This window comes from Anopheles darlingi, chromosome 2 (genome assembly GCF_943734745.1).
Source record: "Anopheles darlingi chromosome 2, idAnoDarlMG_H_01, whole genome shotgun sequence".
Taxonomy (NCBI): domain Eukaryota; kingdom Metazoa; phylum Arthropoda; class Insecta; order Diptera; family Culicidae; genus Anopheles; species Anopheles darlingi.
The window spans coordinates 51,096,935-51,116,716 of record NC_064874.1 but is presented as its reverse complement, the minus strand read 5'-3'; the positions used below and the strand labels follow the sequence as shown (position 1 = coordinate 51,116,716).

The 19,782-nt window shown below is 43.2% G+C and overlaps 1 protein-coding gene across 1 annotated transcript; it reads left to right on the top strand.

Moving 5' to 3' along the window:
• The first annotated feature begins 10,159 nt into the window (after nucleotides 1-10,159).
• On the top strand, nucleotides 10,160-12,699 carry LOC125948344 (peroxisomal membrane protein 11C-like). Its single transcript, XM_049674302.1, has 4 exons — nucleotides 10,160-10,789; nucleotides 11,056-11,420; nucleotides 11,697-11,765; nucleotides 11,840-12,699. Exons 1-4 carry the CDS (start codon nucleotides 10,739-10,741, stop codon nucleotides 12,057-12,059), a joined length of 705 nt encoding a protein of 234 aa, XP_049530259.1. The 5' UTR covers nucleotides 10,160-10,738; the 3' UTR covers nucleotides 12,060-12,699.
• Nucleotides 12,700-19,782: the final 7,083 nt, after the last annotated feature.

Below are 19,782 nucleotides of genomic sequence, written 5' to 3'. Positions count from 1 at the left end.
CATTTGTTTGAAAATAATTTGGTTTCTGTAGCTATCTATAGCTCTTTCTGTAAAGTGCATGTAATGGTCATCAGATGTGTTACTTGAATGTACAGTGTCGATTGATGATAAAGGAGCATTATTTTGCACTGATGATTCATCAGAATTCTCATTGATTTCTAATTCTTTTTGATTATCGTCTATTTTCCTGCTGAGTGCATCAGCAACGACATTCGTTTTTCCTGTTTTGTAGATGACATCATAATCGTAATTTTCTAACTCTAAGCGCCATCTTATTAGTTTTGCGTTTTTGTTTGATTTTTTTATAAAGATGAGTGGCTTATGATCTGTTACGAGAGAAAATTTGTTGCCATAAAGGTATGGTTTAAATTTCGTCACTGCCCATATTATGGCTAAAGCCTCTTTTTCTGTTGTAGAATAGTTAACTTCTGCTTTATTCAGAGTGCGACTAGCGAACGCGATAGGTTTTTCAATTTTTCCGGCAATTTGTGAAAGGACTGCTCCCAAAGCATAATTGCTTGCGTCGGTTGTTAGAATGAAAGGCAATTCGAAGTTGGGGTATGTTAGAATTTGATCCGATACTATTATTTCCTTTAATTTTTTAAATGCTTCTTTCAATTCATGGTCATTTAGATTGACCTTTTCATCTTTTTTAGGTATTGAGTGAAAGGTTTAGTTATTTTAGAATAATCCGGTAAGAACCCACTATTAGCACCCCCTCTCACGGAGCACTCAAAAATTCATCCATTTGGTGGCAGGGTTGAATCATTAGCTAACGTTAAAGAAACGGGTGATCGGGTAACGCAACCGAAAAAATCGCTGTTTTACTGGTAAAATGTAGCTTTTCCACCCCTTCCCTCTTCCCTAATGCATTTTTTTTCTCCGTTTGACAAACTAGATGGAATACTAATGTACGAACCTGAGGAAAGTCCTCGGGTTCGTACATTAGTATTCCATCCACAGTCCACAGTGTGGGACTCTCACCCACTAAACCACTAGCTTGGTTTCCCGTTACCACCCTGCTGCTGTGTGCCTCTTTCGAGATGACTCGCAGCGAGGGTGGCAGTGCCGAGGCACTTGCACCGCGAAAACACAGGTCTGAAACGACTATATTTTTTGGAGTGACGTTGTTCAAACCACCTTACATACTCGTCACTCCCAAAAATGTTCCTCCCAAATCTAAGACGGACCGTGCCTAAGCACCTAAAGGTTGCGCCAAGGCACAGGCTTTCCCCCAGCCACAGTGGGTCTCAAGGTCGGCGCGGGTCGCCGAAAAGCCCAGGCGGATGTCCGAGGAACATCCGCTTGTTTTCCCTTTTACCTCTGCATTTGTTGCTGGTCCTCGCCAGCGGCCTGAGAGCGCTGGAATTCCCGCCATTCCACGCGTAGCCTCTCCATTATGCGGCCAACGCAGCTGCTAGCGGTGTCGAAAGCCTCCTTGCTCTCCCACATCCGCTGTACTACGTTTTCAACCCTTACCCCTCCTCCTGATGCGACAAAGATGGACGCAGCTCTATCTTTGTCCTGGCCTCTTCAAACCTAGGGCAGACGAACAAGACATGCTCTGGGGACTCAACAACGCCCACGCAGGTTGAGCAGTCCGGTGACGGCGCACGCTGTATACGGTGGAGATACTTCCTGAAATATCCATGTCCCGATAGAAACTGGACAAGACAGGGGTTGATCTCACCATACCTACGAGACAGCCATCTCTCGACATTGGGAATGAGCCGTTACGTCCATCGGCCGTACCGGTTGTTTTCCCACTCTCGCTGCCAGCGCTGCAGCGACCTGCGTCGAGCCTCCGTTCGAGTGAGAGCCACGCCACGCCAGGGATCCCAACCGGGATCATGCCGGTAATCACACTAATGGCCGCCGAGGATACGGTTCGGAAGGCACCCGCAACCCTAATCCAAGTGAGCCGGTGGACACGGTTTAGCTCGACCCGACGGCGGGCCGACAAAGCCTCTGCCCAAACAGGACCCGCGTAACGCAATACCGAAGGGACTACGCTGGCTAGTAACCTCCTCCTCGAGTAACTGATGCCTCCCGCTCCACGCATAATGGCAGAAAGAGCGTTAAGGGCCCCACGCGCCTTAGTGGTAGCATGATCGACGTGGCTGCCGAAGGTAAGCCTGCGATCTACCATCACCCCGAGGTACCTGATCGCTTCCTGAGACCGAACCACTAGACCATCGAGGTCAATCGATATCTCTTGGACGGCCTGCAGGCCGCTAACAAGCACCACCTCGGTTTTGTGACGAGCTACCTCAAGCCCCACCTCAGACATCCACGTTTGCACGGTTTCGACCGAGCGCTCCGCGTTAACTTCCACCTCTTTCAGGCTCTGTCCACGGACCGCTAGGACCATATCATCGGCAAAGCCAACGACCAAAGTCCCGGCCGGAAGTCTCAGCCGCAGAACCCCATCAAACATCACGTTCCAGAGTGTTGGCCCTAGAACGGATCCTTGGGGAACGCCAGCCATAAGCGGCATTTCCTGTGGTCCTGAGTCGGTGTCGTACAGCAGAACGCGTTGATCGAAGTAGCTTCCCAGGATACGGCAAAGGTAATCGGGTACCCTCATACCATGCAGCGCCCGGGCGATCGCTATCCAGCTGGCGTTGTTGAAGACGTTCTTCACGTCAATCGTGACAATAGCGCAGAGACAGTCAGCGCTCCGCCTTTGGCGAACACCACTAGCAGTTTAGACCACCATCCTTATCGCATCGACGGTAGACTTCCCCCTTCTAAAACCAAACTGCCTCCCAGAGAGGCCCCGGGCTCCCTCCGTGAACACCGTCAACCTATTAAGAATCAGACGCTCCAGAAGCTTGCCCATGGCATCCAGCAGACAGATCGGTCGGTAGGATGGGGCGTCCCCAGGGTTCCTGCCAGGTTTCGGCAATAGCATAAGCTTCTGCCGTTTCCAGCGGTCAGGGAACACGCCGTCATCCAGGCACCTTTGCAGTGCACTCCGGAACATTCCGGGACAAGAGGGCAAGGCGGCCCTCAAAGCGACGTTCGGAAGTCCATCCGGACCCGGCGCTTTGGCTGGGTCCAGACGTTGAGCCACAAGCTGCAGCTCCTCGTCCGTTACCGCCGCTACCTCCACGTCCTCAGCCGCACCATATGGTGTGGCCAGCCACACCGTCCGCTCATGGAGCGGGAACAGTTCCGCCACGGTTGATCGCAACCGTTGCGGACAAGTCTCACACGGTACGTTTGGACCCCGAAGCTTCCCCATCGCAAGCCTGTAACCCCCTAGGGGTTTGCCTCAGCCTCCCTAACGAGTCGGTGGTAGTACCCGTCCTTGCTAGCCTCAATCATCAGCTGCAAGGCCTTCTTCGCAGCTTGGGATGGAGGGAGTCTCTCATCTCTCTCCTCCTCTGTCCTGCCGCGCTGGTGCCGACGCCTCATACGCCTTTTGGCGATCCACGCCTCCAAAATCCGTTCGTTCCACCACGGTTTCGCTTCCCTACGTGGTGGAGACTTGCCCTTCTGAGGCATTGTTACGTCGCACGCTTTCACCATGGCGGCAGTGAGTGTGTCGGCACTAAGGCACTCCCCACTGCCCTCGCGGCGAAGCGCTAACGCGAACAAATTCTCGTTGAAGAACTTGGTTTGCCAAGTCTTCGGCTGGCACGATCTTGGGAGTTTTAGAGGCGAACCTACCCGGTCAGCCCTTCCCAGGCTGTAGCGCACAGCGAAGTGATCGCTGAACGTCTGCTCCCCACTTACCTGCCACTGCATTCCGTCCGCCAGCTCCGGACTGCAGAAGGTGACATCGATTATTGACTCGCCCCCGTTCTTGCTGAACGTTCTGGTGTTGCCGGTGTTAGCCGTCACCAGCCTGAGGCGAGCAATCGCTTCCTCCAGTCGATGTCCTCTGGCGCACGTCTTTCGGCTTCCCCACGCGGTAGACCACGCGTTGAAGTCGCCGGCCACCAGTAGCGGTCGTCGACCGTCCAGCACATCGATCATCGCGTTCAGCATGCCGTCGAACTGCTCGAGAGACCAACGGGGCGGAGCGTAGCAGGAACACACGACGACACCGGCCACCTGCACGACGACGAAGCCTTCGTGCCTGTCCTCCAGCACCTTCATCCAGCCATCTTCGCCTTGTCGGCCCGCCAACACTCGTCAAGCTCAGGAACCCGGTACGGTTCCGACAGGATCGCGACATCCGCCGCCGTTGCCGCATCTCCCATCGACTGCCGCAGCCGGACCTGCGCCGCCTCGCAGTGGTTCAGGTTGAGCTGCACTACCTGCATGCCGCCTGCCGGACGCCGCACCGATAACTTCCGGGCGCGTGGCTGTTTCTGCCAGAGGGGCACATGAAGCAGCTTGGCTTAGCGGTGCATGCTGCCGTCGAATGGCCTGCTGTACTGCAGCGCTTGCATACTGCACTGCGGTCCTCGCATTATTACGGGGTGGATCTTGGATACTATCGGGAATTTGTATGCAATTGTGGATTGGGTCGGGTACGCCACGGCACTGGCATCTAGGACATGCATAGTGCCCTTTAGCATGTATTGTCCCTGGAAATAGAAAGATACAATACATTTTATCGGTTAGATCGCCCTCAAGGTGGAGAGAATGGGGAGAAATACCTGTTATCATTGCTCGAGCTTCCAAGTCAACCGCGAAAAATTTTATTTTCACCTGCACATGAATCCCGTGCAACATCACACCAGTTCGTTCGATCTCGTTCGCATCCATGGCAAAGTCTTCAATATAACTAACGGGAGGCTTCTGATCGCCCAGCGTGCCAAAAGGGGACACGGTTTGCACTCCAACTTCCTCGAGGCCGACCACTTCAAACGAAAAGGCCACAGCTCGATGTGCGTCATCCCAACCAATCCCGCCGCCATCCTTTTCAATGCCTTTTCTGGTAATCAGAAAAGCAAACATGAAACGTAAAAAAATGGAGTAATTCACGCAAAGCCACGAGAAAATGCTATTACCTATTGCTATTATTAAACCAAAGTGCCAGTAATCTCCCAGCACATGGGACTGTATAATGACGGGAAAATCGGTATCACTACAGACACTGCCCCTGGGACTGGTAGCATTGGAACGGCCACTATTACATCCGACTCCATCCACTTTGCTTCGTCCGTTGCAACATTCGACGGCGCACGAGCGAAAGGAGTGACAGAAATCCCGCTGGGCCCCCCAGAAGCTTTATGGGTTCGCAGATGCAAGGTACACGCCCTTCAATCCAGTTAAGGACCATACCGCTGATCTATCAGAATGGAAAAACCAAATTAGTATTAGGCAATGAGTGAAGCGACTTCAACTAGATCAACACTTTTCATGCTGATTTGCAGCCAACTCACTTTGTTTACAGCACTCTTTCTATCCTTATTTCGAGCGAGTATTTTTTGATATTTAAATTTATTATTGTAAATTTGATATTTTACACCACATTTGCATCACAATGTTCCGAAAAAATTTTTGCCAATAATGTAAACGCATTCCATTTCAATTGCTTCAGCCGTTCTTGAACTGAGCACAACGGAATGGCAAGTTTATTTTATATATATATAGATAAATTGGCTTCCATCACTTTATCATTTTGGCCGCGAACAAATTCACAACTTACGAAACAATATATCTAGGAATTATCTATCATTATTGTACGCAAACTAAAATGATAACGATTGAATCGGTGCACTTTCATTAATCACAAGCAAGCACAAGATCACAAGCGCTCGATCGCTATTCGATCGATACTAGCTTCCATCATTTTTTTTTGGCGTCATCATCGTCATACGTATTATCAAAAAGAGTAATAAGCACCTCTTTGAATTAATACGAAATATGTTTAATACCCACGAAATATGTGTAATACTCACCACAATTCCATTCTCTATTATCGAACTCATTGTAATGGGAATTCCTTTTTGTTCGATTTTCGATAATCTGCTCAAGCACGTTGCACTCAGTAGAGATTTTGCAAAGAAATAATCTACTACTACGATACCATCGTTTATGGCACACTAAAAAAAATCTCTACATCTCACTTACTCGTGTGTCGTCAAAGAAAAGTACTCTTTCCCTTTCATTCCCACTATCTTTTCCCAAACTAAAAATGACCACCATAATTGTTACCCGCACTAATACTTGTATCTAGTACTGATCTAGATCCAGTTCATTAATGAAACGATTTAAAAAATTCAAATCTTTTTATAACTTTATTTAGCCTGTCTTTTCATAGCGTGCAAAGCCTGGTGTATTTTAGTTTCCGCCGCAGGACGTGTTATACCAGGGAAATATTTTAGCATAATTTCATGTATCAAATGCATCATATTGTCATGTTTCCGCAACGAAATTTTCTGATCTCCTCTGCCAGCCAAAGTACAGTGAATCGCTAGCTCTGGAGCAATTATTCCTTTTAGCTGAAACCAAGAATCTTCTTACAACTGATCCTTGACTTGTTTCCTAAAGTCTGCTGCTGAAATGTTATCCTCGAATTGCTCCAATTATTCTTTTGTTCCAATTGGAATTTTCAACCCTGCTCCTATGTTGGTGGGGGGCGACGAGATCATCCAACGATTGGGGATCTTCCGGCCGTGTCGGATCCTCTTTATCCAGATTATACGACGAAGGCGTCTCTGGCGGTATTGGAAAAGCGATCGAGGTATCAAGTTCTTCCTTTGGATTAGGATAAATCCGAGTTTTGCGATCTTGTTTCGCATAGTTTACAGCTTTGGTGGCTATTGCCTCATAATACAATACAATCGCATTTAGGGAAAGAGTTATCTCGCGCATTTCAGAACACGAGCTGCATTCAGTGGCCTTGTGATTCTGTGAAAGGAGAGCAAAATCGTTAAAACCCATCTATATCCATTTCAATTAGATAGAAACTCATTACACTAAATCTCGATCGAGACAATTACCTTTTCATCCATTTTCTGTTCTCCGTTGTGAATTTTGTGGTAATGTACAGACGATACGATAACTACGCAGTTTTGCGTTGCATGAAACCGATCTCGCAATTGGGAGCAGTGCTTGTGCAGGTTGCATTGGCGCCTGCACGGCAGCGCTTTGAGGCGATGCCAAAACTGCCGAAATATTTTTGTCAAATGTTTTGCTAAAGCCCCAACAAACAGATGCAGATGTTTGATGTACGTTTTGCAGCGAACAATTAAGAAGAGTATACACAACTAGATCGACGCATCTCACAAGCTCGCATAGTGAGTCGCACATGAAGTGTATGCGTGAGTATCCTGTGTCCACAGTATCCTGTGGAATGGTACAAAGCAGAATGAATCGGTGGACGAGTCGAGTATTATATCCCTGACAGACTGATGGCAGATATTGGTGGTGGCAAAGATTGGCGCGGCTATAAGAGACAATAGCGATTGGTGATGGAGTAGTCACGATAATACGGTCGGTCGCTGCTTTATTGAAAGTCATAGAATAGCACAGGTAAAGTAAAAAGCAGATGTGGCCGGAGCGGTTGCTGTGACGACGTTGATAGTATAGTGCCAGAATAGGGACATTAGGAGCGGAGTGGCCTAGCTGCTGGCTGTGAGTGCTAGCTACAGTACACCTTTGGGATTCGGGTCGGGTTCGATTCCCAACACCGCTGGGCAGGATGGGCGCTTATCGCCACAGGTGAGCCACAGTGGCCGCTGCATTCCAGCCGAAAGAGCTGAAGGGTCGGATGGACCAAAGTAAATGTAACGGTCGCGCGGCCGAGGGGACAGGGATCAAAGATGAACCAGCCAAGGACCACAGGGTAGCTAGCATAGATAGAGAGCTTGCAAGGGACAGTGGACCGGAACGAAACGCATGAGGGGAAAGATTAGAAAAACTCCAAACACCGAGAAGAGCTTCTGCTGCCAGGAGTGTAGTAAAAATAATGCGACGCGAAGGATACCGCCTAGGTGGGGAAGCAGGAGGGACGAAATAGGGAACCGTGGTGGCAAGCCAGCAGGGGGGATACTGAGAGCAGAACAGACGGTTAAGGTCCGCACCGAAAAGACATTCAAGCGTAACGATTCAGCATGTTAGGAAAAAATCTGTAGGGTTATTAATTGATTTGAATGGATCTACAAACCAGTCTTAATCCAACGGGTTACTATCTGATAATTGGGGAGTAACCAATCACTTCAAATGCGGGGGGTATGTAACGACCCCATCTACCTTTCACCACCGACCCGTTTTCGTTCGTGTCGCTCCAGTGGGTTTAGTCAGTCCGCCGAGTGCGTCAACAAATTTTACAAACTGCACGCAGAAGACCGATACTTTGGAATTGGAGGACCGCGGTAGCGGGGTAGCACATAATAGAGACCATGCTGGAAGACGGGCTAAGCAATCGGAAAGCCCTGTCCACAGCCCAAGAACTTGAAATATGAGAGCAAGAAGAAAGAGAAACAAGACACAGACCAAAGCAGTTGGAATATGGACCTAGGAAGCCATGAAGCCGCCTGAAGAGAAGGTTCCGAACCGAACCCCGAACTCCGAACATACGACATACTCGGCCATGAGAGTATAGCATGGAGCAGCCCGGTCGCATCTCGGTAAAACAAAACACGCCGAGGCACCGTCGAACTTAGCAACAAGGATGGGCGCAACAACGCGAATATCGAACGAACGCAGCCATCGAATAACGAACGCATCATCGACCCGGAACCGCATAGAATGGCCAAGCGCAGCAGCAAACCCGCATGGCCAGCATGGACGGCTTGTTGGAGCCGCAACGGAACATTAACACCGCCTGTTGACTCGGTGGACACGCTAAGAACTACGGGGCGACCTTACGATGAACGGAGAGGTAACGAAAGGTGACGGGGAAGATTCATCCTCTCGTGTTAGTAGCTTAGGTTTAGGGGTTGTAAATAGGAAGGTGGGAGAGAGTTTCTAGATTAATAAACTAGTCGGGTAATAAGACTACACGGAACGACGCTGCTTAGTCTCACCTGTTATTCCGCGCGGTTGGGACCACGTGGGCTCTCTTGAAAGAAATCGACCCGATTATCGCCACCGCTCGACCGCTATAGACCATTCGGAGTCGCCGCAGCACGCTTATCCGAGGGGAGATGCAAGGGATTTAGTACAATTCCAGTTACTTGGAAGGATTTTGTGCAACCCGCAATATCGGTAGTTGATGTTGGCGCGGAAATCAGTGTGATGCCATTGAAACCGGGTACGGCGTAAGTGCATATCAGGTAGACAAATTAAAATAGCTGTGACCAAAGCGATTAACAATCTTGTTTTATTCTGTATTTTTTATCTAAAATAAGTCCAGCGTCATTCCGGGCGAGCGCTAGTATTTGGATCACTGCAGCGCACTTATGATTCCTTCCTCCCCAATCAAAGTTACCTGCTAGAGGTCGACGAAAACGTGTAAGAACCAACAAAAATCAGCTATAGAACCCTGATCGTGTTAGCAGCACGATTAGCAATACGAAGAAAGGATAAAACGTAGAAAATATTGGGCAACCGACAGAGCTACTGTATACTATGGTATGGTATAATAGTCCAAGCAACCTTATGGTACACCGACTGAGGATGAGGCTCCAGATGCGCGTCAATATTCAAATCAACACTCGACGGCACGTATGTTATTTCTTTTCAGCTCCTGAATGTGCTTATCTTTAAGCTACTGCGACTAAGAGGGATACAACTCCCCGATTTTCGTCCCAACGAAAGGTCCCCGCTGGGTTGTGGTCGATCTGTTCGGTGCTAGTCGGTTCGAGAGCAGCAACAAGCGCAAAAACCCTTTCTCCAGATACCCCATGAGACCACAAATTAATCCATATCCCGTTCAGGAAACGAGTTGGGGTAGTTGCGGTGCTCCCCATGCGGACCACCATGCGGTTAGAGAAAGGATAAGAAACCAAGAGAAAGAAAACGCTCTCTCTAGGAAGGAAGGAACCAAAAAAGTAAGCGGCAGAACCAATCCAAAAATCTGCTGAAACGCTGAATAAACATTTCAAAAATGATAAAGCGCGCTTCACATTGAATTCAGTTTCAACGCTTCGGCTTACAGTGAGGGTCGATAAACTATGCACATTTTTTTTCAAAAAAGGCAAACATTTTATAAAAAATCAAAATACAGAGCTAAAAATGGCCTGCGTGGCACTGTTCTCTGTCTTCTTCCTCCTCTCTGTTATTGATGTTCTTTTTCTTCGAACAGCTGTTGAACAAAAAGGGATAAATTTTAACTTTTTGACCTTTTTTCGTGCATGTTGATAATTTTGTGATAAAGTTAAATATGAGAACAGCAAATTAATATCATTTGCAACTACCGCCGTCGTTCCCGTTGGAAAAGTGAGCTGGAAAAGTGTTAGAAGCAGAAAAAACCGCAGCGCGAAAGATCCCCAAAAAGACCGGGCTCAATTTACGGAAAAGGATTCTTTTGCAACACCACCGGGACCAAGGCACAATCAACCTCAGAGAGTACAGAAATCTGCGCCCTAGAACCGGCGTGTCTCGAACGGAAACCCTCGGAAAGTCGCTCTTAAATGTTGATCGTGTTGGGCACAGTGCCAGTAATTTGCTGAAAAATTCAGTTATCAACCAGTTTACGTTAACAGCTGATTGAGTATCGTGCGGTATCAAGACGCTGCGTTGATAAGATTACAGTCATTTCGGATGATACGCGCTACTATCCCATTATCGGCTCGGCGTAACTCGCGAAAGAGCGAGCGTTGCAGTCACTGGAGATCGACCAGCTGAATCGGTGTGATTGTGAGACGAACCTGCCTCGTACCTGTGCAAAATGTTAAACGAAGTCTGTGATATGCTGGATGGCTACACGGGGCGGGACAAGGTACGTAATAATAGGAAAAGGGATCTGCGGAATGCACCGTGTGGTGTGGCTGGTGATCAAGGAAGGCTAGATTCGACAAAGGGTCTTTTAAAGACAACTTTCACTTTTGCGCCCCGCGTGCTCCACAAATATGTGGCATGCTTTGGGCGTTTTCGTGGCATTATTTGTTCAGCTGGCCTTCGTAGACCGGTTCCCGTTTGCAAACCTTTGTATCAATTTCACATTTGTATCGGGTTCTTTCTAACGATAATTTGTTCAACTTACAGATAATTCGAACTCTCTGTTACACCACGAAACTCGCGTCCGGCCTTTACGCACAGAAGGACCCAGAATGGGCGAAAAAGCTTGCCATCTTCAGTTCGAAAATGTCCCAAACCCGCGCCACGCTTCGACTCTTCGACGATCTACCGATGTTGGCCTACAGTTTAAGTTATGGCACCGGCAGCAAGGAACCGGATCGATGGATGGGACTGATTGGATTCGTAACGAACCTCATCGATCACGCATACTACCCGGTGGATAAGATCTGTTGGCTGCTAGAGCACAATCTACTGAACGTGCAAAACCCCACCAAATGGGACACGATCAATTCGGTACTTTGGGTGGCTTCGATATACCTCAACCTGATGAAGTAAGTTTATCGGAGTCGCTTTGAAGCCGTTATCGTACACACCGAAGGTTTATCAAACTGTAGCTAAGCGTCGGATTAACTGGCTTTTCAACCCAAAACATTCCTCTACCTGCCTCACCCAAGGGAATTTATCTTGTCCATTGCACCACGATCCTTGGTTCCTAGAGACACAACGCTTCCCACATTTTATCTAGCCTCTTATTGAAGCCATGAAATGGACTTAGTTTGGGCGTGTACTAATTAAATTTTATTACCTGTTTATGACAAACTTTACAGAACTGTCCGCAGCTTTGCCGTCATGGAGCAGCACAAATCTTGTATCGATAGGGCGGAAAATAAAGCAAGGTATGTTCAGGTACGCTGCTAACTGTGAAAAAGAGCCACTCTTATTTATGATTCTCTCTCCACACCGTTCACAGCCAAGCATTTCGGATGTTACTGGTAAAGCAACGGATGGAAGCCCTTTCTATTCTGCGGTTAACATTGGACCTGATCCATGCCGGCAGTACACTACCGAAGGGAATGCTATGGGGTGGCTGTTTTCAAACGTGGCACGTTGGACTGATCGGAAGTATATCATCATTGATGGGACTCTACCAGTATGTGGCTAAGAAACGAATCGTTAGAGAAAGTGCCTAGCACTCGACGTATGGTTCGTGAAATATAACATTTATTTGCCGCAATGCAATTACGACGAAGACATACAAACCCAATGTCCAACAACCGGTGTTGGGGAACCGTTATCCTATCCAAGTGTAGGGAACAGAGTCAGCAGAACAGAGTAGTAACTGGCAGATCATCAGCCGAAAGTGCCGAATAAATGTGAACGAAGCATTCGGACAGCGGATCGCGTGTGATAAGTTGAGAAACAGTTTGTAATTCCGAATACTTGGCTCTTCGCAATATCGCATGAACAGCTCATATGCTCATTGACCAGCAAACAGAAAAACCCAGGAACAACTGAAATTGATAACTTACCCTCTTGAAGTTCATTTTAGCTAAGCTATTGTTATTTGCATGTATTGTTGTTTTCCAATAGTGTTAAACTCAGAAACCAACTAGATAAGGAATACGGGAGATGCTGCTAAGACTTTGTATAGTATATACCAATACCGAAGTCTAGTCAGTGTGTAAGGGCTTAGTAATTTTTTTTTTAATTTTTATCATTTTTTTATATTTTAGTAGAAACTCAATAAACTTTATGAGTGAGCTAGGGAACTCGCTAAACAGCTTAGCGCGGCGGTGATTGTTGCAAATCGTATTAATAAAACGGTTGAACACACAATTACATTGTTAATGTGACCATTTCTTTACTGTTCCATGTTGTTCAATGGCTCACTAGCTATCCCCGTGATAAGCCATCTTTCTTCTACCCCTCAATGACCTCCGGATTTAAGTAGGATTACAGGCAGGATCGAAGGACACACAACAAACATGGAGAAGGTAGGTAGAGGTTTCCTCACACGAATAAATAACATATTTGTAATATTCATATTATTCGTGCTAATGGCTGTTACTTAGCACAACATGTCCCATTTCGGATGCAACATATCAATAGTTTGACTAGGTAATAGCGGCTTTTGATTAAACTGTTTTTATTATACTGTTTGCTGCTTCTCTTTGCGTGTTTGGATCAGTACGGAAACATTTAAGAGTTTTTTGCTGATCGAGGAATAAATAGATTTCTGCTTTCTCCTTCATTATTGTTTAAGTTATTGTTTCGCGTTAATAGAAAGTCCATCGTTACGTAACTCTGCTTCCCATTCTACTGCGCCCAGTTCTGTTTCTACGGGTTATGATCGCGGAGCAAGCTTGACACAATAATGGAACGCGGAGAATCCAAAGAGAACGCTACTTTTTCGGGCCCATTTCGATTCATCAAGGAAGTTAGGTTGCCGGATTGTTTATTGCAAGAGGTTGGGTTTTCGTATGTCTTCTATCCTGTGTTCCGTTGGTGCCATGAGCTTCTCCGTCACTCATACGTTTATCAATCAATGAAACGCATGAAATGTTTGATTGGGCAATATATGGAAAAGAAAATGTTTCAGTTGTTAAAAGTATACAAAAATGTATATATGACTTTCCCACTTTTACTTTCCCTTGCTAATAATTTGTATCTACTCCTTCCCACCTCCCCCTTTCGGCTGTATTGTCTGACGAATCTATAGAGTATGCAAGTGGTAAGTAGTTTCTGTTTTTGTTCGATTCCTTGTAGTTAATGTTACTGAAGTACCTGTTTGAAAATTCCTTTCATCCCCCTGTCCTCCACCCCTTCCCTTACTCAAGTGCGGTGAATAACAAATGTGAACAACAATTTGGAAGAAAAGCCGTTCGCTGATTTGGAGTGTCGTTTGATGCCTGATGAGTGGAGAACGATCAGCACCTGTGTTGATCGATCTGCTTATTGATTGATGTATTTTCCGTACTGTGTGTAGAATGCTTTACTATAACTAACTGGCTGATAAAATGTAGTTTCAATTCGTTCTGTTTCGCATCGCCATTGTCTTTATACGTTGGCTTGCCTCTTGTGATGCTGACTATAGTAATTTTCCATTATTTGAATCAGAATAGCAATAAGAATGAAACGCCAGAGCATATGTAAATATATAGACTGATCCAGGGGGTTTGGATAAGCATTATATATCAACTTTCGCTTCTTGATCATTAAGTTCATTTTAAATAGTTTTTGCCTGACTTCCCCGCGTATGATTTGACACTTCGTTCTACTCGTATGCCTGCATCCTACAACTGGTTATCCAAGCGTCGTCAACTCGTGACACCATAAATAGTATCATGCAGCGCGTTCTGAGTGGCGGATTGTATATGTAGCGCAACACTGTTTCATGTTTTTGTCTTTCTTTTTACTTCCAGCTCCATTTTGCAGGAGCCTCCATAATATTTAATGATTGTTGTTTTAATGGTTCATTAAGCAGCAGCTATCTGAGCTGTTTCAAATAGAATTGCGTTTTTTTTTTGCTATTATAGTTTGGTCCTAACAACTTTTTCCCCACAAAAGGATGAGTATGATTGAGTTAATTTCATCTTGGTGCATGTAAAACAATATGTTCAGCATCTTTTCCCTACTCTTTTGATTGTGAATCTATGATTGTGGACAATGATTGAAGAGAGCATATTACGATGCCATGCTTTATTAGATGCTTTTTTGCTGCTGCATTGGTTAGCCTCCTTTTATCATTGCCTTTGCTTATTGCTTTGCTATCCACATTCTACCCCACATTACTGAGGCGACGACGTCAGACTCTGTTCTTCTTGAATTTTCTAGATAGTATTCATTTGTGCTGGTTTAACTGCAGCAAATGGAAAAGGTCGAGTAATTAAAATTCAGTAAGAGTTCATATTTCATAAAATCAACACCCTTTCGCTCAAGTCAAACGATTGATGCTTATTGATGATGTTCTCGATCACCGATCACACGGAAAAAAACAAAATATTGAGGATGGGTAGAAATAAAAAACAATCACAAAAAGTTTTATTACAATTGATTAATGATAATAAATGGGAGGATTAAGTGCTTGGTCTCAGTTTTTAAAACTACTTTCCCGAAAAACTCAGCATTCATAAAAAGAAGAAACAGTATACTCGTAATTAATAATTCTCGTAACCAGCTGTGATCTTCGTCGGGTTGCTCCTGCTTGTGTATTGTAACAGGTAAAAACGTTTCATGCAAACCGTAACGTATTATTCCGGGTGTGAACAGGTATAAGGCAGCAGGTTGATAAAAAAAACTCCCAGGATGTATTTTCCTATCTTTAAATCACTCAAAATGATTATATATTTCATGTAATAAGTAAGTTTACTAACCAAAATATTTCTTCAAAAACGTTGCGAAATTGATTGAAAAGTATAAAATGAACAAATGTTTTTAAATTAAACATAGCCTTTTACTGAAGTTAAAATTAAACTCGTGAAGCTGTAACAATAGGTCGAACCAAACCATTTAAAATGCACTTATGCACAAGGGTGATGGTGCACGTTTAAAATTCAGTTCAAAAACTGCGCACAAATGCTTGGCCGTAAATTCTTGCACATCGTTCGATTCGAGCAATGCATCAGGTTCAGTTCATCGGCTCGTAATATATGTCCAATAAAATGCTTATACTTTCCGTGCTGCTCCTTAATTCGTCTCCCTCACAATAGTTCTTTCCACAAAGGCTAAGGATCTGCGTTTTTTTTTTGTTTTCTTCTTATCACTAATAACGCATTACTATCGACATTCATGGTGTTCATTTGATGTACGAAAGTTTTTAGTTTTTTTAATTTTTTTTTCCATATATCTCACCGTTTTGCAACTTGCTCATTTAGAACAAAAGTAATACTCCGTACAAATGTCTAGTAAAACATGATTCTCGAAAAAGCTAATTCGATTGGGGTTTTTCATTATTTTATACTCCGATCGATTTGGAGACAGCACATTTTCTTAAGGCTCTTAATTTGGATTAGCTATAAATGTATGCAACAATTTCAATTCTTTTTTTATTCTACTGAAACATTAACTAACAGTACGAAAATTATTCTTTTTTCACAAGAAATCGCTGGACACTCTTCTTGATCATATAAAGCAAATAAATTCTCAATGTGAAGTTAAAACTTTACTAATCTTGATTTTCGATGCAAGATTCACAAAATTCAGATTTATATCGATGCGCTCTTGTATCATATTGCCTCGTTACTAAAACCAACTTTCAAAAAATCAGACCCTCTTCAATTTTTTTCCAAACTATGTTTCGAGTTTCGTTGAAGTTCAATAACTGTTTTCGATATCAAAGCATCATTCCAGTCGGATACTGTTTTTGAAAATGTCCAACTATAAAAATAATATTTTAATTAATGCATTATCTTACGCGATGATACTAAATGAATAAGAAATTAATCCACCATTGATCGTTCATTTTTATCAGCACAAACATATTATAATATTATATCAATTACTCTTCACCGATTAGCTCTTTTCATGTCAACGGTTGTTTGTTCTGCATCCACTGAACATTTTCCATAACAATTAGTCGAACAACAGATCAGAACAATGCCCTTTTTTTACAAAAAAAAAAAAAGAAGCGTAAAACTGGGCTACATTACGTTGGATGTACCTAAAGATAATTACATTCTTCAATATACGTTCGTTCGGCATTTCAATTTTATATTCTCATCAAATTATTCAACGCACAAAGATTTAAACATGTCTTGGGATTGATGTTGAAGAAATAGCTTGCAAATATTGCTAGGCACAGGTTTCATTAATATTTTGATCCACATTCGCCAGCCGTATCAAATGTTTTGTTGTAATCGTTTTTTTACAATTGCTGTGTGGTGTGTTCTGCTTAAATGTATTTCGCATTCAAGTTGATTTTGATGCATCTTAACAAGTGTTACACAGTTCTAATTCACCCATACGGTAATAGTCATTCTTACTTTGTCTGTTCTATTTTCCATTGCCCGTTTGCTAGGAATGCATGCAATCCCTGCAATACGCTTTAGATAATAAATTAGTGAAGCTCGATATTTTTTTGAATTATTTTTAGAAATCGTGCAATTACAATTACTCTTATTTCTAAACCTGGAAAAGTAACTTCTCATAGACCCCCAACTGATGTGTGCGAGAATAAAGAAAAAACAAATGTATAGAGTATAGTAGTCAATAAAAACTGCACAAAAAAATAAAAGAAAATGTTCTACATCAGTTTGGCGAAGCAAAAGTTCACAGGAAGAATTTCTAAACTAGACACAACGACAAATTCCAGTATAAAAATGTGTTTTCTCAAGATCAAAAGATCTGCAAATTTATGTTATTGTCTCATGAACCTTTGTCCTACTGCCATTTGCAGAACCGTTCGTCAATCGTGTTTTTTCTTCTGCAGATTTTTTTTAACACTGGCTTTGTGTTAACCCTGTTCTGTTGTGTGAGACCATTGTTCATTGCTATATTTGAATCAAATTATTGTTTTTGCTCTTAGCTGTTTTATAAAAAATATATAGACGTTTGTTCTTGTTTATGCATCAGATGAAATTGTATTTTATAAATGGTTAATTCAAAATTACGTTTGCTAATTTAATTTGGCAAATAACTTCCAATCGCTTTTTCAGATATATGTAAGTCATTTTTTCTTTAATTGTGTTTACTCGGTCCCTTTAATGTTTGTTATGAATCATTTAATATGATAGCACATGACGTAAACGGTTTTTTTCTTCTAGCAGTCTCAAGAAGTTTGACTCAAAAAGCCTGCAAAGTGTAGCGTTATGTATAAAACTAAAAAAAATATTGTCAACAAAATCCTACATCTACTGCTATTAATATTCTATCATCTTCGAATCCCTCGAAAATTATTACAACAATTTCGATCGAACAAGATAACTGTTCGAAAATTAGCTGTAACTTTAGTATAGCTTCCGTGAGTGGTAATCCTGGAAAGAACTCGTAACGACACAAGTGAATTAGCATAAAACATAAAATATAAATCATTCGTGTTCTGGAAGACGACTGTCGCAATGTTTTAAAACATAAATAATTTTAAAACAATTCCTACTAATTTCTTATTTGGCTTTTGGCTGGCTCTCAGTCACGTTCAAAATTTTAACTCATAGCTATGGATATGAAATTGTCGGCACAGCGACGCGCATAGCCTGCAGCTAGAGATAGTTGTCGATGACGAGATGGTGCCCCTGCATAATTCATCAGTTTTTTTTCATTTTTTTTTATTGAAATATGCAATTATCTAGATAATTATGGCTTATAAAATTGTGCATCTGAAGCTAGAATAAAGCTTTTTCAAATGCTTCGTCGTTAAAAATACAAAATCCTCAAAAAGGCATTTAATCTTTTCAAATCCAAATGAACTTCATTATCCCAAAATATTGCTTTTTGTAAGCATATCGTGTACTTCGCATCTATACCCTCCTCGTTCTGCGTTTTTTCTGCTGTCATGGGAAAAATTATGTCGATGAAGAAATAAAAAGAATGTTACATTAAACATCAATGCAATTTATCGTGTGCTTTCCATTAGTAATCGGCAAGAAAAAGTTCATTATGCTATACCTTCACATAATATCGAACTACGGAACGCGACAGAACATAATTTTGATTGGCTAATAAATACTAATAAATAAACATTGATAGTTGAGATGAATGACGAATAAATAAATAAATAATCGAAAGAAACCCCAAAAAATATCCTGGCTCATTTTAGAACGAAGATCGTAATTTTGCCTTCCACTGATCGATCCAATTGTGTGGTATTAAGTACCACCACCAAAGCTAAACTTTACCAAACAAGTACATAGCTTCTGTTACCTTGCGAACTCGTTGCTTAACTAACGTATCCTGTGTCTAGTGTCGCTTCTTGATGCTGCTTATCATGTTACGAATGCTTTCTATCGATGATGTACTGTTGCAACTCGGGCGACGAAATATTATGGTATTGATTATTATAAAACTAAAGTGACCCCTTTTGAGCAATTCTCTCATAAAAAAATATCCCATAAACAAGCGGCGTGTGATCAGCAGCAGTCCACTTGTGGGCATTAAAAATATTCTTGTAAAAGGCCTTGTTGAGACCCATGTTGATTGAGAGTACTGCCTGCTTTAGTAAGGTGGTAGAGGATTTAAGGATCGTGGAAGAGACTTCTAGCGCATAGGATATTCGTCTCTTCTGTGAGCTTGTGCCTAATATTTGTCCTATTTTTGTCTGCTTCGTTCTTCAAGCATTACTGCTTGCAATTCTTGCGGTGGAGTTGAATTTAAATCGCATTTTGTTCATGAAAAAACAAAAATATCCAAATATTTAGGATAAACAAAAACCAATTATGCCCGCTTGGTGCGGTTCGCTGCTCTATCCCTTCTCTCGGATGCATCCCACTTATCGACAGGTCCTAAAATAGTTCAAAGATCATTGTGTCGTGGCGTGCGTAGTGCTATGTCCCTTGGGCACTAATTAGGCTGCAATATAGTACATCATTGTTTAACGCAATTTTAACGCTTCAATAGAGCGAAATGTTATGCAAAACTTGAAAAAATCATTATGCTATTGGGTAAAATATGCGCTTTTTACATTATTACAACAATCTTCGATACTAATTATGCCGAAGTAATCATAAAAGAGGATGAAAAAACACCCCTCAACCTAGTCATTGATAGTTCAGTACCTTCTACGTAGCTATCCACCGGGACACATTTGGAATATAGTGACGTTTGGCAAACTATGAATTTCGATCGAGGAAATTTGTTTCCAACATCCATTATTCCACTGGGGTGGAGAGCCTGGTAATTTTGGATTTGGACTAGGGAGCAACCAAGAGAAGGGCACCGCTAGCCATCAAAGTTGACAAGTGAACGTAGCGTTGTGAAGAA

Excerpts from the sequence above, each read along its gene's own strand:
- LOC125948344 (XM_049674302.1), top strand. The coding sequence starts at position 10,739 with ATGTTAAACGAAGTCTGTGATATGCTGGATGGCTACACGGGGCGGGAC. Across the intron at positions 11,421-11,696 it reads ATATACCTCAACCTGATGAA|AACTGTCCGCAGCTTTGCCG; the intron begins GTAAGTTTATCG and ends CAAACTTTACAG. Across the intron at positions 11,766-11,839 it reads AGGGCGGAAAATAAAGCAAG|CCAAGCATTTCGGATGTTAC; the intron begins GTATGTTCAGGT and ends CACCGTTCACAG.